The 15,347-nt window shown below is 43.2% G+C and overlaps 1 protein-coding gene across 4 annotated transcripts in view; it reads left to right on the top strand.

The window, feature by feature from the left end:
* Positions 1–14,686, top strand: part of rcbtb1 (regulator of chromosome condensation (RCC1) and BTB (POZ) domain containing protein 1) — a gene marked incomplete at its 3' end in the record, with an annotated part of 39,671 nt that extends 24,985 nt beyond the window's left edge. For 3 of the 4 annotated variants that reach the window (XM_084319977.1, XM_084319975.1, XM_084319978.1), the window contains exons 7-13: positions 6,618–6,760; positions 7,503–7,569; positions 8,132–8,258; positions 9,212–9,338; positions 12,469–12,620; positions 14,168–14,298; positions 14,546–14,686. In XM_084319977.1, coding sequence (XP_084176103.1) covers positions 6,618–6,760; positions 7,503–7,569; positions 8,132–8,258; positions 9,212–9,338; positions 12,469–12,620; positions 14,168–14,298; positions 14,546–14,686 — 888 coding nt within the window. The remainder of the gene's footprint in view (positions 1–6,617; positions 6,761–7,502; positions 7,570–8,131; positions 8,259–9,211; positions 9,339–12,468; positions 12,621–14,167; positions 14,299–14,545) is intronic. The other variant, XM_084319976.1, reaches the window with a different exon arrangement.
* Between the last annotated feature and the right edge of the window lie 661 nt (positions 14,687–15,347).

Consider the following 15,347-nt stretch of genomic DNA (forward strand, 5'->3'; position numbering starts at 1 on the left):
ACAAAAACGTTGTCATTTTTCGGCCTATTTATGAATCGTTTTCAAATAAACGCTAGATTATCGATAGTATATGTGTACGTATGCACGCTGGATACGCAAGCTGAAAAATCGATTCTCTGATTTCCTCATCAGCGATCGCGCACAAACGGACACATCACACATAGGGCAAACGCTGAGATCTCAGCGAATACAACTCTGATTATCCCAAGACTGGTAAAATAGATTCCTTACCTCAGATCAGATGTTCTCCAAAAAGATCATTCCAATTCCTGATCGCCATTCCAAATATCGATCACACTTATTGATTGAGTATTGGCTACTGTGAATATATATTCCAGGCTGATTCCCGTCCTGCAATGACTTCCATGTTGAGCAGACAGCTTGCCAGCTCAAGCTGGCTCCGCCTCTACATATCGACTGATCCCAGGTCAGTCTGAGCGACTGACCTGCAGTTACACAGGGATAGACGATAGGGGGCGATTTTTTTTCCATTCTGAGCTGCTGGAGGAGCTGCTGTACCAACGGGAGACTCGGTTGATGAAATATGAAATCAGATCGCTAATAAAAAAATAAAACGCTAATACACGTCATGGGCATTCAGGCATTGGGCTGATCAAACGAAATATGACGTCATGGGCACTGAAAGTGTTAAAAGACAATCTATTTTCAATGTTAAGCCAAGAGAGGCCTTAGTGAGCAGCCCAGTACCAACCGTGCTGCCCTGTTCTGGACCACCTGGAGCTTCCTGAGGTCACCACTGGCAGCAGATGACCACATTGCAGAGCAATAGTCAAGATGACATAAAACTAAACTTTGCACTATCTGACATAAAAGGGGACGGGCAACAAAAGAAGCACATTTCCTGGAAATACCAATTGCTCTTCCCATTTTTAAAACAATATAATTAATATGCTGAGACCAAGACAGAGTGCAATCCAGCATCACTCCAAGGAGTTTAGTACTTTCAACTTGTTGAACTGCCGAATTACACAAGTTTAAATGAAGCTTTGGATTTGTAGATAACCTGTGCCTTGTTCCCAGCACAATACATTTAGTCTTGGAGATATTAAGGACAAGTCTATTACATACTACCCAGTCATGCACAACTTTAAGTTCTCTGCTCAAAACTTCATTAAGTACATTGCATGATGGTGCAGCGTAATACAATGTTGAATCATCTGCATAAAGAACTGTTGTAGCACATTTGGTAGCCCAAGATAGGTCATTAGTAAATACAGAGAAGAGCTAGGCAACTTCCTTGCGGAACGCCACACTCTAGACCTCTGCTACTGGACAGGCTGCCATTTAGATACACCTTCTGTGATCTAGAGGACAAATAACTTAGTATTCACTTTAAAGCAGAAGAGTTAAAAACCATAACATTTAAGTTTCTCAACCAGTAGAGAATGGTCCAGCACATCAAATGCAGCACTAAAATCTAACAGCACAGCTCCCACCAACATAGAGTTATCTATAGCTTTAAGCCAGTCATCAGTCATCTGTATCAAAGCAGTAGAAGTAGAGTGACCAGCTCTATAGGCATGTTGAGAATCTGTTGCAAGCTTGTTTGAAACACAATACTCTTGAATTTGTGAATGCACCAACTTTTCCATGATTTTGCTCAAGACGGGTAAAATACTTATAGGTCTAGAATTTCCCTCATTAAAAGCAGCTTTGGTATCCTTAGGTAAAGGAAAAACCTTAGCCTCCTTCCACATCTTTGGAAATAGGCCCACATCCAAACATCTATTCATAATATGACATATAGGAGATGCTATGATACCAGCAGTCATTCTCAGCACTTTACTATCCAGGTTATCTAGGCCTGCTAACTTACTATCAGGAAGAGAGCGGAGTAACCGCTCCACCTCACTGACTTCAGCCTGATGATACATATACACACATACATACCAGGGTTTCCGTTAGAAAATATTGGTGCCGGTCTCAGTGTCCTGGAAGATTTCAATCTCCCGGACAAATGGGAGAAATTCCGGTCAGAGTTTATTGAGCTTAAAAACAATTGCTAGGCAGGCTATATAAAGAATGACATCCTCAAGGCATGTAGATTTATAATATTTTAACTCGTTTTAACTTAAAACTAGGCTACTTTTGCTTATACATTATATTCCAAATAAAATAAGTCCCATCCATAGACTCACGCGCTGTTGCTGACTTGAAATTTCCGTCTGTGGGCAGTCGGCCCGACATTAAACAGCAGTCTGTTATAATCACATTTTTATGAGCTAACGAATTCCGTTATATTGGACATTTGTATTAATTATATCAAGCGAAGAACTGAGAAATTTGGCACTACTGAGAGAGAGATGGCAACATTATCGTGTGGGGTTCACTGAAATCTAAACGTTGCGTGATTTGCCGAATCCAATGGCTATCTCCGCCTCCCAACGAAGCGATACGCCAATCCAGCATCAAGCTCCCGCCCCGCCATTCTCATCAGCAAACCACAGGTCGCGCTGCAGCAGCTGTCACACCCCAAATGATTCTCGACATCGCTTCACCAATGAATGGTAAAACGGATTATATTGAAACATAGTGCGAGTACTCACAACAACTATTCACACAATTTAAAACAGCCCATATTTATTTTGTCATACACAATGTTTGTATCTATTGGTTTATCTAATGAAGACCGTTGTGTAGAATAGAATTCTCATCCAGCAGACAGCTTTTAGAGCGTTGCCTAAAGGCCTCTACATGCTACAGCAACTTCAAAGCAACTTCAACACAACATCAGCGCGATTTCAGCGCGGTTGTTTTAGAGGGTCTTGTAGACTGTGTTGTGAGGATGTTGCGTACCTTTCACCCAAATCTAACCTAAACAACCGTTGCGTTGATATTGCGTAGCAGTGATTGGTTGGTTAGCGAATGGGGGCGGGGCTGTCATATAATAATATTGGTCCCGCAGAGAATACCATCCTCCATTGTTGTAGCCAGCCAGCTAGCGTTGAACTTGATGCTATTATCAGTCTATCATACCCAACTAACGTTAATGCCATTCAGAATTTATTAACATAGCTACAACAACACACAGTAACGTTAATATAATTACATGCATCATTGTTTACAATGAACGGACGGTGGGGCAGTTCGAAAGGACTGGACACGGACAAGTTGTATATTAATTTAATATAATAACAGGTAGTTCGAGCTGCATTTTCGTGCCTACAACCACAGCCACAGGGATATATCCAGCTTTGACGAGCTCTCTCTCCTCCTGCCGATTAAATTCAGCAGCTCTTCCTCGACCTCGAGTGCCTGTAGCTGCCTGCTAACGTTAAAACTAACCTAAAGTTACACAAGCAGAATACATCACAAATACTTCCGGTCGGGCGATTTCAAAATAAAAGAGCGACGTCTAAAAGCACCGGAAATACGTTTATTTTGTACATTATCTAACGTTAACACGAACCTAAACTAACTTTAGTTAAACTAACTTTGCGCGTCGATGTTGCAGAAGCATAAAGGCAGAGTGTCTAAAACACTGTTGCTTTGTCGATGTTGTGGTGCAGTTGCTTTGAAGTTGCTGTAGCATGTAGAGGCCTTAACTCCCTACATTAGGGATGTCCGATATTATCGGCCGATATTGGCATAAAAATGTGATATCGGAAAATATCGGTATCGGTTAAAGAAATTATAAAACATAACATTTATTTAACCTTTTATTTACCCAGGCAAGCAAGTAAGAACAAATTATTATTTTATTTATTGTCAAAGTATGCATAATGTTGTGTTAATTACACGACAAGAGATATGTAATGTTAATTACCTGAAATTATTCAGTTTTTTGGGGGGGGGGGGGGGGACCCTGCATATATCGATATCGGTTGATATCGGTATCAGAAATTAAGAGTTGGACAATATCTGTATATCGGTATCGTTAAAAAAGCCAATATCGAGCATCCCTACCCTACATATAGGAACACACATCGTTGTCATTATTAGACCTGCTTGGTTTCATAAAATATTTGTTAAGGTTAGCTTGTTTGGCCATCTCTCTCTCGCTCGTATAGCTGTTTGCCGTTATGGTGGCCAGGCCAGGCAGGCTCAATACAAAAGAAAGAAAAAAAACATTCAATCCAAGCGCCCGCGCTTTATCAGAGTGAAGCAAGCAACAATGAAACAAATGTAACGATTGTTTCGTTCATCGCATAGGCTATTTAATTTTAGCCTATTTTAATACAATTCAAATTGTGCTTAGAGGGAATTATTTTCACAGGACATTATGACCAGAGAGATTTAAATATGTCGGACTTCAACAGATTTTCCCGGTAAAAAAACTGTAATTACCGGACAACGGAAACCCTGATACATACATATACACACATACATACATACATACATACATACATACATACATACATGCATACATGCATACATGCATACATGCATACATACATGCATGCATGCATACATACATACATACATACATACATACATACATACATACATACATACATACATACATACATACATACATACATACATACATACATACATACATACATACATACATACATACACACATATACACACATACATAAATATACATATACATACATACATACATACATACATACATACATACATACATACATACATACATACTAGTTGACTAATCGATCGAAAGGAGCCGTAGTCAACTGCCAACCTCTTAGTCGAATGCAATTTTTTTTTAATAATTCTTTTTATCATTCTTTCCAAAATAAAAGAGGCCTAGAAGCGTGGCTAACACTAATGGTGCGCATACCAGAGGCTAACTGCCTAAGAAAACAGGCACAGAGGCACTGAAAGAGGATTTCACCCATCTAATGAACACACTAGACAAATCAAGATGTATCCATCAGTGGACCAATTGCATGCTTTCGCAGAGGACAAGGAGCCTTCAGTCATCCCCCACAGTCCAAATGGAATGATCCAAAAAAAAAAAAGTATACTTTATACTATTTTGGGGGGGGGGGGGGGGGTAGTCGACCATCGGCACATTTTGGCCAATCAAAGTCGACTATACAAATCCTTAGTCGGGGACAGTCCTAATACACACATACACACATATACACATACACACACACGCGTATATATACACACACACACACATATATACGGAAGCCGTACATTCATACTTTTTATTTACTCCGTTTTCTCGTGATAACGCGATAATTATCTCGTTATCACGAGAAAACGGTCTTTGTTTTCCTGTGATAACGAGATAATTATCGCGTTATCACGAGAAAACAAATTAAATCTGATTAATTTATTTCAGGGGGGTACATGACATACAGGTATACACAGTACTGTTACATTTGCGACATACAAGATATGCAAATATACAGTACTGTTAAACAGAGATCCTAAGGGCGGTCAGGTGGCGTAGCGGAGATTGCATTCGTCACCAACGCCGGAGATGCTAGATTCACCTCCCGGCGTTGTCACCAGCTTGGCTGGCCGTTCACACTAATACAATTGGCAGTATTAGAGGGTGGGAAAGCTGGCGGGTGGGTCCTGGGCGTTGTGGACAGCGACCCCTACAGTTCGGTCGGGGCGCCTGCTCAGCAAGGGTAGGATCTAGAGAGAGGTAGTGTGGCCTCCCACACGTTACACTCTCCCAGTGAGAACCTGCGCGGCCAGGCTGGCCTGCCGGCTGGCTGCACATGCATCGGAGGAAAGCATGTGACAGTCTCCGGTCTCTCGGACCAACAGTAGGGGATAGTGGAGGAGGAGGGAAAAAAAGATATAAAAAAAAAAAAAACAGAGATCCTAACAGAAAATATACATACGATGGGGAGGAAACTACATTAGGAGGGGGTGGGAGGGGTTTGGACATACAGGGGCCAGTTTCGCGTTGCAGCCTCCCGTAGCCAGGTGCTCTTTGTGAGCTCACTTTGATTGCACTTTGAGGCACATTAATGTGTATATATATATATTATCTGTAACAGCAAGGCATAAAGCTATTTCAGCCTGTGTCAGGCCTTGATTGAAGAGATATGTGACGCAGTGATCAATATCCTACTGCTTAGCCCCTTTCGTGACTGTGATGCACCGAGTGCATCATAGTCACGAACGGGGCTACCTGCTCCTCTGACATTGCAACACTGAATGATGTTCCCTGCAGTGATTTAATATATAGACTATTGTTTCGTTTTCTCGTGTTAACGAGATAATTATCACGGGAAAACGGAGCAAATAAAATGTATGAATGTACGGCCTCTTAGGGCTTCCGTACATATACACACAAACATATAAGATAAGATAATCCTTTATTGATCCCCTTGGGGAAATTTGGGTGTCAAAGCAGCATGGGGGGGGGGGGGGGGATACAGGGTGGGGGATGCATAGCTTCACAGTACAAATACAATATAGTAATATAAAAAAGTACAAACACAAGATAGTCCAGTGGTGAGAGTCCAGTGATATGAGTCTCTAGTGCAGAGAATCAAGATAGTCGGTACAGTGGTGTGAGTCTCTAGTTCTCAATATATTCTCTACTTCTAGATACACACACACACACACACTCACACACACACACACACACACACACACATATACATAACCCCCCCCCCCCCCCCCCCCCCCCCCCCCTCCCTCCCTCCCTGGTCCAGATAGTAGCAGGCTACGCCCACGTTCTGGCCATGACGGACGAGGGGCTGCTCTACGCCTGGGGGGCCAACACCTACGGCCAGCTGGGAACCGGGAACAAGAGCAACCAGCTGAGCCCCGTGCAGGTCATGGCTGAGAAGGACAGGTAGGAGGAGAACAGAGAACAAATACTTTAAGGAAGTTGAGTTGATATTTTGATGTCCCAGATGTTCTGTCTCTGGCTCATTGAGGACACGTGCAAAGATGGCCTTTTGTTTATGTTGAGCAGGAAACAGGAAGCCGGAACAGAAATAGAAGGAGAGTAGGTCCTGGGCTGGTTAGAGAAAGAAAGAAAGAAAGAAAGAAAGAAAGAAAGAAAGAAAGAAAGAAAGAAAGAAAGAAAGAAAGAAAGAAAGAAAGAAAGAAAGAAAGAAAGAAAGAAAGAAAGAAAGAAAGAAAGAAAGAAAGAAAGAAAGAAAGAAAGAAAGAAAGAAAGAAAGAAAGATGGAAAGACAGACAGACAGATAGATAGAAGAGAGACAGAGAGAGAGACAGACAAACACACAGAGAGAGAAGGTCCTGGGCTGGTTAGAGACAGACGGACAGAGAGAGAGAGAGAGAGAGAGAGACAGACAGACAGACAGAGAGAGAGAGAGAGACTGCTATAGATAGGACAGATGGACACCATAGACATATCATTGAGAGACTGCACCAGTGCGTGTGTAAGAAAGAAAGAAGGAGAGTTTGTCTGTATATCTGTGCATCTACCAGCTTGTTACCAGATAATACAAAACTTCTCTTCTCTTCTCTTCTCTTCTCTTCTCTTCTCTTCTCTTCTCTTCTCTTCTCTTCTCTTCTCTTCTCTTCTCTTCTCTTCTCTTCTCTTCTCTTCTCTTCTCTTCTCTTAGCAGGGTGGTGGAGATCGCAGCCTGCCATTCCACACACACCTCTGCAGCCAAAACCCAAAGTGGACAGGTGTGTGTGTGTGGCCTTGTTTTCCTATTTTATGTTTAGGGGTTATGGTTAAAGGTAGAATCTGTAATGCCATCATACAGCAACCTCTTTTAATTGAATATATCAAGTAATATAGTAGGGGTGAAAACATTTCTTTATTTGTAAAAACGTCTTTAAAGTTCTTTAAAAAGATAGGGTAAGGAAGGATTAGGGCTGAGCCCAAACGTTCGAACCTTCGTTTGTTACGTTGGCATTCGAATTCTAAATCAACATTTGAATTTTTTATTTTTTATAAAAAATATATATATACATTTTTATTTATTTATTTTCTTTTTTTATGTGTCTATTCATTCTGTTTAAACCAATGGGGTTTTTCTTCACATTTGCAGATAAAGATTAGGCTACACTAATATTATAGTATTAAAAGAAACTGATGAGTTATATTCAAAAGTTGAAAGTTGATTTAATAAATAAAAAAAAATACTAATTTAATCAGATTAATCACTTTATTCAAATTGAGGATTTTCTCATTCTGTCTGTCTGTCTGTCTGTCTGTCCCTCTCTCTCCCCCCTCTCTCTCCAGGTGTATATGTGGGGTCAGTGTAGGGGTCAGTCTATAGTCCTGCCTCATGTCACTCACTTCATCAGTACAGACGATGTGTTCGGCTGTTTCGCCACTCCGTCTGTGATGTGGAGGCTGCTCTCTGTGGGTGAGCAGTGAAGTTACTAAATACAAGACTCCTCTTCTCTTCTCTTCTCTTCTCTTCTCTTCTCTTCTCTTCTCTTCTATTCTCTCCTCTTCTCTCCTCTTCTCTCCTCTTCTCCCCTCTCCTCTTCTCTCCTCTTCTCGTCTTCTTCTCTTCTCTTCTATTCTCTCCTCTCCTCTCCTCTCCTCTCCTCTTCTCTCGTCTTCTTCTCTTCTCTTCTATTCTCTCCTCCTCTCCTCTTCTCCCCTCTTCTCTTCTCTCTTCTTCTCTCCTCTTCTCTCCTCTCTTCTCTGGTCTTCTCTTTCCTCCCTTTCTCTCCTCTCCTCTCATCTCCTTCTCTCCTGTCCTCTTCTCCTCTTCTCTCCTCTTCTCTCCTCTCCTCTTCTCTCCTCTTGTCTCTTGTCTTCTAATCTCGTATCGTCTAATCTCCTCTCCTCTCATCTCCTCTAATCACTTCTCTTATCTTGTCTCCTCTCTTCTTCTGTCTCCTCTCCTATAATCTCCTCTCCTCTAATCTCCTCTCTTCTCCTCTCTTCTCTTGTCTCCTCTCTTATAATCTCCTCTCTTCTCTTGTCTCCTCTCTTCTAATCTCCTCTCCTCTCTTGTCTCCTCTCATATAATCTCCTCTCTTCTCTTGTCTCCTCTCTTCTAATCTCCTCTCTTGTCTCCTCTCCTCTCTTGTCTCCTCTCATATAATATCCTCTCTTCTCTTGTCTCCTCTCTTATAATCTCCTCTCTTCTCTTGTCTCCTCTCTTCTAATCTCTCTTCTTCTCTTGTCTCCTTTTATAATCTCCTCTTGTCTCCTCTTCTCTTGTTTCCTCTCTTCTAATCTCCTCTCCTCTCTTCTAATCTCCTCCTCTCTTCTTCTCCTCCCCTCCCCTCCTCCTTATATAAAACACACATTACTTGCCATTGCCACGTTTCCAAGGTGTTTACATGATGTCATTTCCTGTAGAACATGATGACTTCCTGACGGTGGGTCAGGCTCTGAAGAAAGAGTTCGACAGCCCAGAGACGGCAGACCTCAAATTCAGCATCGATGGCAAATACATCCACGTGCACAAAGCTGTCCTGAAGATCAGGTGTGTATGTATGTATGTATGTATGTATGTATGTATGTATGTATGTATGTATGTATGTATGTATATGTGTGTGTTGTGAAGGGCCAGATTAAACCGAATATATATATTTATTTATATATATATATATATATTTAATTGTATTTGTATATTCTCTAATATTCCCTGATATCCCTTGTATATTCCTTGTACAATATGCATTGAATATCCATTCTAGCCTACTGAACATCCCATAATAGTCTCCATTCTACTATTGGTCGAGACCTTGGTGCCAGGCTGCCATACCCCTCAGACCCAGTTCAAACGTACCGCTCCACATGTACGAACAAGTCCTAGTTCCGCGTAGGAATCTGGCTACCGCACCACTAATGGGACTATTTGTTCATAGTGCGTATATATACTGCGCTACTAAAGTAGGACTTCCTTTTCAGTCCAGTTTCTTACCCTCCAATAGAGTCACAGACGTAAAGCCTCCCCGCGACGCCACGTGTGGGAGTAAGGCCAAGTTCGCCTACCATCGGTATTGAGACATCGTGTATATTAATATTTGAATAGTCATATTTGGCACTATATCGTCGAGTTGGACGTAGTCTATTAAGCTAATAATAGTCTGTTAATATATAGTGCTTCGTGCGGTGAGAATACTACCGTAGTCAGTACCCCATCGTTTCGGGCAGAGAACTGGCTGCTTATCCAGGGTGGTTGACCCCACGTGAAGCTGCACCCGAGGAGCCCCAGAGCCGACGAGCGAGTGGACCTGTATACCGGATTATTCTACCGACGACAGCCCGCCTTCCCAGGCACGGATTATGCTTTGTATACTTTGATTATTCCATGGATAAAGACCCCCGACACTGCCGTGTGTTGGAACCCCCCCCCCCCCTGGAGAGGACGCAAGGTGAGGAGACGCTCTGCAAGACGAGGTCGCTTCACGTCTCTCCTCCGTGGACCGGAGGACGCCGGCCCACAAAGAGTCCACCTGCTTTCATCTGTGGTCCAAGGATCGCCGGCGCATTGAACCTGGGATACCCTTGGCCGGATGAGGCAGCCGGATTCTACCCCCCCCCCCTCCTACTCCTGTCGGCTTACAAGCGACCGGATTAACCCCCCCTAATGTGTCCAGTATATAATCATTAAAGTATCATTGCTGTTATTCCTTAAACTATTCCAGGTCGTATATGTACCACCTGCGCCTTCAGAGATTGGACATTCTCTATTGATATACCGACGAATACTCTTGCCATAAAAGTGCATACTAATTTCCATTCATAAATGTGATTGATTTGATTAAGTGCTTGCTCTACACACCATCGCTGTGTAGAAATAAAGACCTATTTCTAATTCGTACATTTGTGTTGGATCCGTTTCATCTATGTGACAGTGTTCATCATAATATATTTATGCCGTGTACTGGGTGGCCGAATATTAAGTACAAAGGTAGTGGTAGTAAGTATCATATCTAGTAATACAGTCAGGGAATTGTACCCCTCAGTTACAGTGTGTGTATGTATGTATGTATTTATATTAGGGGTGGAACGATACATTGGTCCAGATCGATACATCGATCAAATTGCAATGATCCAATAGGATCGATGCAACGTAAAAAGATCGGTTCATATCGATACTCTTATTTTGAAAATCCCGTGGCGAGTCTCGTATCCGCCCAACAACAACAGCAGTAGCACGTGTGTAGACGTTACAGCAGGGCTCCAGCGTGCGCCTATTTGGTCGCATTCCTGTGTAACAGATGGATCAACACAGTCTCTTTAGAGCAGGGGTCTCAAACTCGCGGCCAATTGCGGCCCGCTGGATGATATTTTGCTTGACATCAAAGTTTAGTGTTAGTGCGGCCCGCTCGCAACTTCTTGCCGCGTCGTTGTGCGAGTTGGATGTTTTATTTATTTGATCACTTATAGGCTACCATAGCGCAGGTTCCTGACAGCAACGTTACGTTAGTGACTTGGTTGAAACGTGATTCCGGAGTGATACCAAGTGGAAGGAAAATATATCCAGTGCGTATGGCAGGCATCCTCGAAATTCTCCGCTGTCTCCTCTCTCTGCAAGCAGTGCTCCACTGTCCGGCTGCTCTGCCACTGTGTGTGTCTGGCTTCTCTGGTCCAATCACATTCAGCGTCCCGTCAGCGTCCCCCCCCCCCCCCCCACCCACAGTCTGCGAATCAGAGCAGAGTAGGGAGGTTCTTCACGGAATGCGTGTTGTCTTTCAACGGGTCCGAGTCAGAGCGAGAGTTGACAGTGCATCTACTGGTAGTTTCATCTGCAGGTACTGTAGCTAGTAACCTCGTTCCCAGTTTTATCTCCATGAGATAAATTTTGCTAGTAGCCTAGTTTCGCCAGCAGGCAGTTAGTAGAAGAATATGGCATGCTCAAGATGGCCAGTAAAAGAAAAGTCGACAGTGACAATTGCTGCAATTCAAAGGTGAATGGACTGAAAAATATGCGTGCATCCTCCCAGCACCAAACCAATGTGCCTAATTATGCCAAGAAACGGTAGCTCTTGTGAAGAGTGGCAATTTGAGACGCCACTACGAAACAAAACAGTTATTTTGATACAGCCTTTCCTCAACATTCAGTCCTAAGAACCACACAAATAAATGGAATGAAATCATCATATCAAGCTGCAAGCAGAATTATTGTTAAAGCTATGTCACAACGAGAAAAAGCAACCAAGTCCTCACTCAGTGGCATGGGTGTTGGCTAAACACAAGAAGCCATTCTCTGATGCATAAATAATAAAATAATGTATGACTGAAGTGATGGAGACCATGTTTGAAGGCAAACAAAAGCAAATCCTCCTCAGTACTGGCTGATGATTTGATTAAACAGCTTTGTGATAGAATAAAAAAAAATGCACAGTGCATTTCCATAGCTGTGGATGAGTCCACTGACACCACTGAGAATGCTCAGTTGCTGGTGTTTGTGAGGTTTTAGTGAGTTTGTGAGAAGATTGGATCAGTTGTACTTTTTTTTTGGAATATTTGATGCGGCCCGGCCTCACCCAGACTCTACCTCCAGCGGCCCCCAGGTACATTGAGTTTGAGACCCCTGCTTTAGAGTAACTGGAGGAGGCGGAACCTGTACCTGTCTCTTATTCGATTGGTTTGCGACTCTGCAGGTGTGAACACTTCCGCTCCATGTTCCAGTCTCATTGGACGGAGGATCTCCAGGAGGTGATAGAGATCGACCAGTTCACCTATCCCGTCTACCGGTCCTTCCTGCAGTTCCTCTACACCGACACCGTGGACCTGCCCCCCGAAGACGCAGTGGGTCCGTTCTAAGGCTGAGACCACTTATCGATACATCGATAATTAATATCGATAACTGCGTGATATCGATAACATACAGTATTTGCATATGTTCAGTTGAATTGCAACTCTGCACCGTGCATTCAATATGCAGTGCACTCCTCCATCACATCCAGAGATCACCGACTATAAAATGAGAAGGATCGCTGTGGTAGTTTTGAATGGGCAAATCTGTAACACTAACAAACTTTATTATTATTATTTTTTAATACTAATGAAAATATCGATATTTATCGATAATTTGGTCCCGATTTATCGATTCTTCCAAATGGCATATCGTCTAAGGGCCCGCGTCCACTTGGCGCATATTTCTGACCGCACGCATCTGTTTTCAATGTATTCCAATGGGGAGGGAGCGCATGCGGCCGCATGCGGCCGCCTCTAGGAAGTGCGCTGCCGTCGGCTTCTTTTCTCAGCTTTTTTGTGCGGACGAAAGTTGAAACTTTCTCAACTTTCAGAGCGATGCGCTGGGCTCATTTTCAGACAACCAATCACAGCCATTCATCTACCACTCTGTTTGTAACCTGACACCGGAGCTGCCTGCCTGTCTGGCTGTCTCCCACAGACCATTGAGATTCGCGACAAAACTAATAATAATAACTACACGAATACACTACTAAAAAGCTAATAAAAAGCAAAGGGCGAACTGTGGTGTCAGGCAATAACTATATATATAATTAATATACAATAAAGTTATTCAAATATGCTATAATATGTGCAAAACCGCGGCATGGCTGTAGATTTCTTTCTGTCATCTACGATGCGCTGCATGCCAGCTCTGCCGGCGCACTGCCAGCATGTTTCACGGAGAAATATGCGCTAGGTGGACGCGGGCCCTAAGCCTTAGTCCGTTCATTAAAGGGAGGGTTTAGATCCCTGGATCTCTGTTCATTAAAGGGAGGGTTTAGATCCCTGGATCTCTGTTCATTAAAGGGAGGGTTTAGATCCCTGTTCATTAAAGGGAGGGTTTAGATCCCTGTTCATTAAAGGGAGGGTTTAGATCCATGTTCATTAAAGGGAGGGTTTAGATCCCTGTTCATTAAAGGGAGGGTTTAGATCCCTGTTCATTAAAGGGAGGGTTTAGATCCTAGAGTCCTACCTCAGCACAGCCCACGCTGATCCCTCATGCTGGCTCCTGATAGGTCGACACACAGAAAGGACACTACCGACCATCAAGAAATATAACGATCTGAACTAGTCCCTTTAACACTTTCACTACCATACTACCAAAGGGTTAACCCTTTCACTGCCACACTACAGAAGGTTAACCCTTTCACTACCACACTACAGACACAACTTCCTTTCACAACTTCATGGTCTCAGTGAGGACTTACTGTGTGTGTGTGTGTGTGTGTGTGTGTGTGTGTGTGTGTGTGTGTGTGTGTGTGTGTGTGTGTGTGTGTGTGTGTGTGTGTGTGTGTGTGTGTGTGTGTGTGTGTGTGTGTGTGTGTGTGTGTGTGTGTGTGTGTGTGTGTGTGTGTGTGTGTGTGTGTGTGTGTGTGTGTACAGGCCTGTTAGACCTGGCTACATCGTACTGTGAGACCCGTCTGAAGCGTCTCTGTCAGCAGATCATCAAGAGAGGAATCACCGTCGACAACGCCTTCGCCCTGCTGTCTGCTGCTGTACGCTACGATGCTGAGGTACACACACACTGCTGTACGCTGAGGTACACACACACTACACACATACACACTGCTGTACGCTACGACACTGAGGTACGCTACTGCTGTAGACCACCAGGGGGGTGGGGCTTCAACCAATTAACCAATGGGCTTTATCTGAATGCAATATTTGATCCGAGGTAATAATTATGAGCCTTCTGTCTCTCTCTCTCTCTCTCTCTCTCTCTCTCTCTCTCTCTCTCTCTCTCTCTCTCTCTCTCTCTAGGACCTGGAGGAGTTCTGTTTCAGGTTCTGTGTGAACCACCTGACCGAGGTGACCCAGACGGCAGCGTTCTGGCAGGTAGACGGTGCCTTGCTCAAGGAGTTTGTCAGCCGCGCTAGCCGCTGTGGAGCCTTCAGGAACTGATCTGGGATCTGGGGGGGGGGTGGGGGCTCCTAACGGGGAGGATACATGGATAGTGACGATGTCTGGCACAGTAACGATACAGAACAGATCCAGGGACGTCACATGACCGGGAGGAGAAATAGAATAGAAAAGAGAATCCTGGAGACACAGGAAGAACAAGCTGACTGAACTGTCCCCAAGAAGAACATACTGACTGAACTGTCCTGAGACACAGGAAGAACATACATATGTCGGGGGGGACACGGCAGGCCTTCCTCTTTAAGGGACTGTTCTCAATGTTTACTGGCTTTTCTTCCAGCTAATGAAAGATATTTCAAATGTTGGAAAAGGTTAAGCTATGAAACTCTGCCCCCTGCTGCTAAAGACGGGTCCTGCAGGATCAAGACAAGAAGCTATTTAGGGAAAAGGTCAATGGTCACATAATATTCTTTTTCTTCCTTTTTGCTTTCATTGCTAATTTGATATATATCTGAGTTGTAATATTGAATGGTTTATGATGGGATGGTTTGGCTGAATGTTGTTGTTTAGTTTTTCTTTTGTTTATTGTTTTGTTTCTTGTTTTTGTCCTTTTCCCACCCAATTGTTATCTTTTTGCTTCCAGTTTGAAATCGTAATATTTGAAACAGAGTGTAATATTGAATATTGACCAACATTTGAATAT

This window comes from Notolepis coatsorum (genome assembly GCF_963971535.1).
Source record: "Notolepis coatsorum genome assembly, chromosome: 1".
Classification (NCBI taxonomy): Eukaryota; Metazoa; Chordata; class Actinopteri; order Aulopiformes; family Paralepididae; genus Notolepis; species Notolepis coatsorum.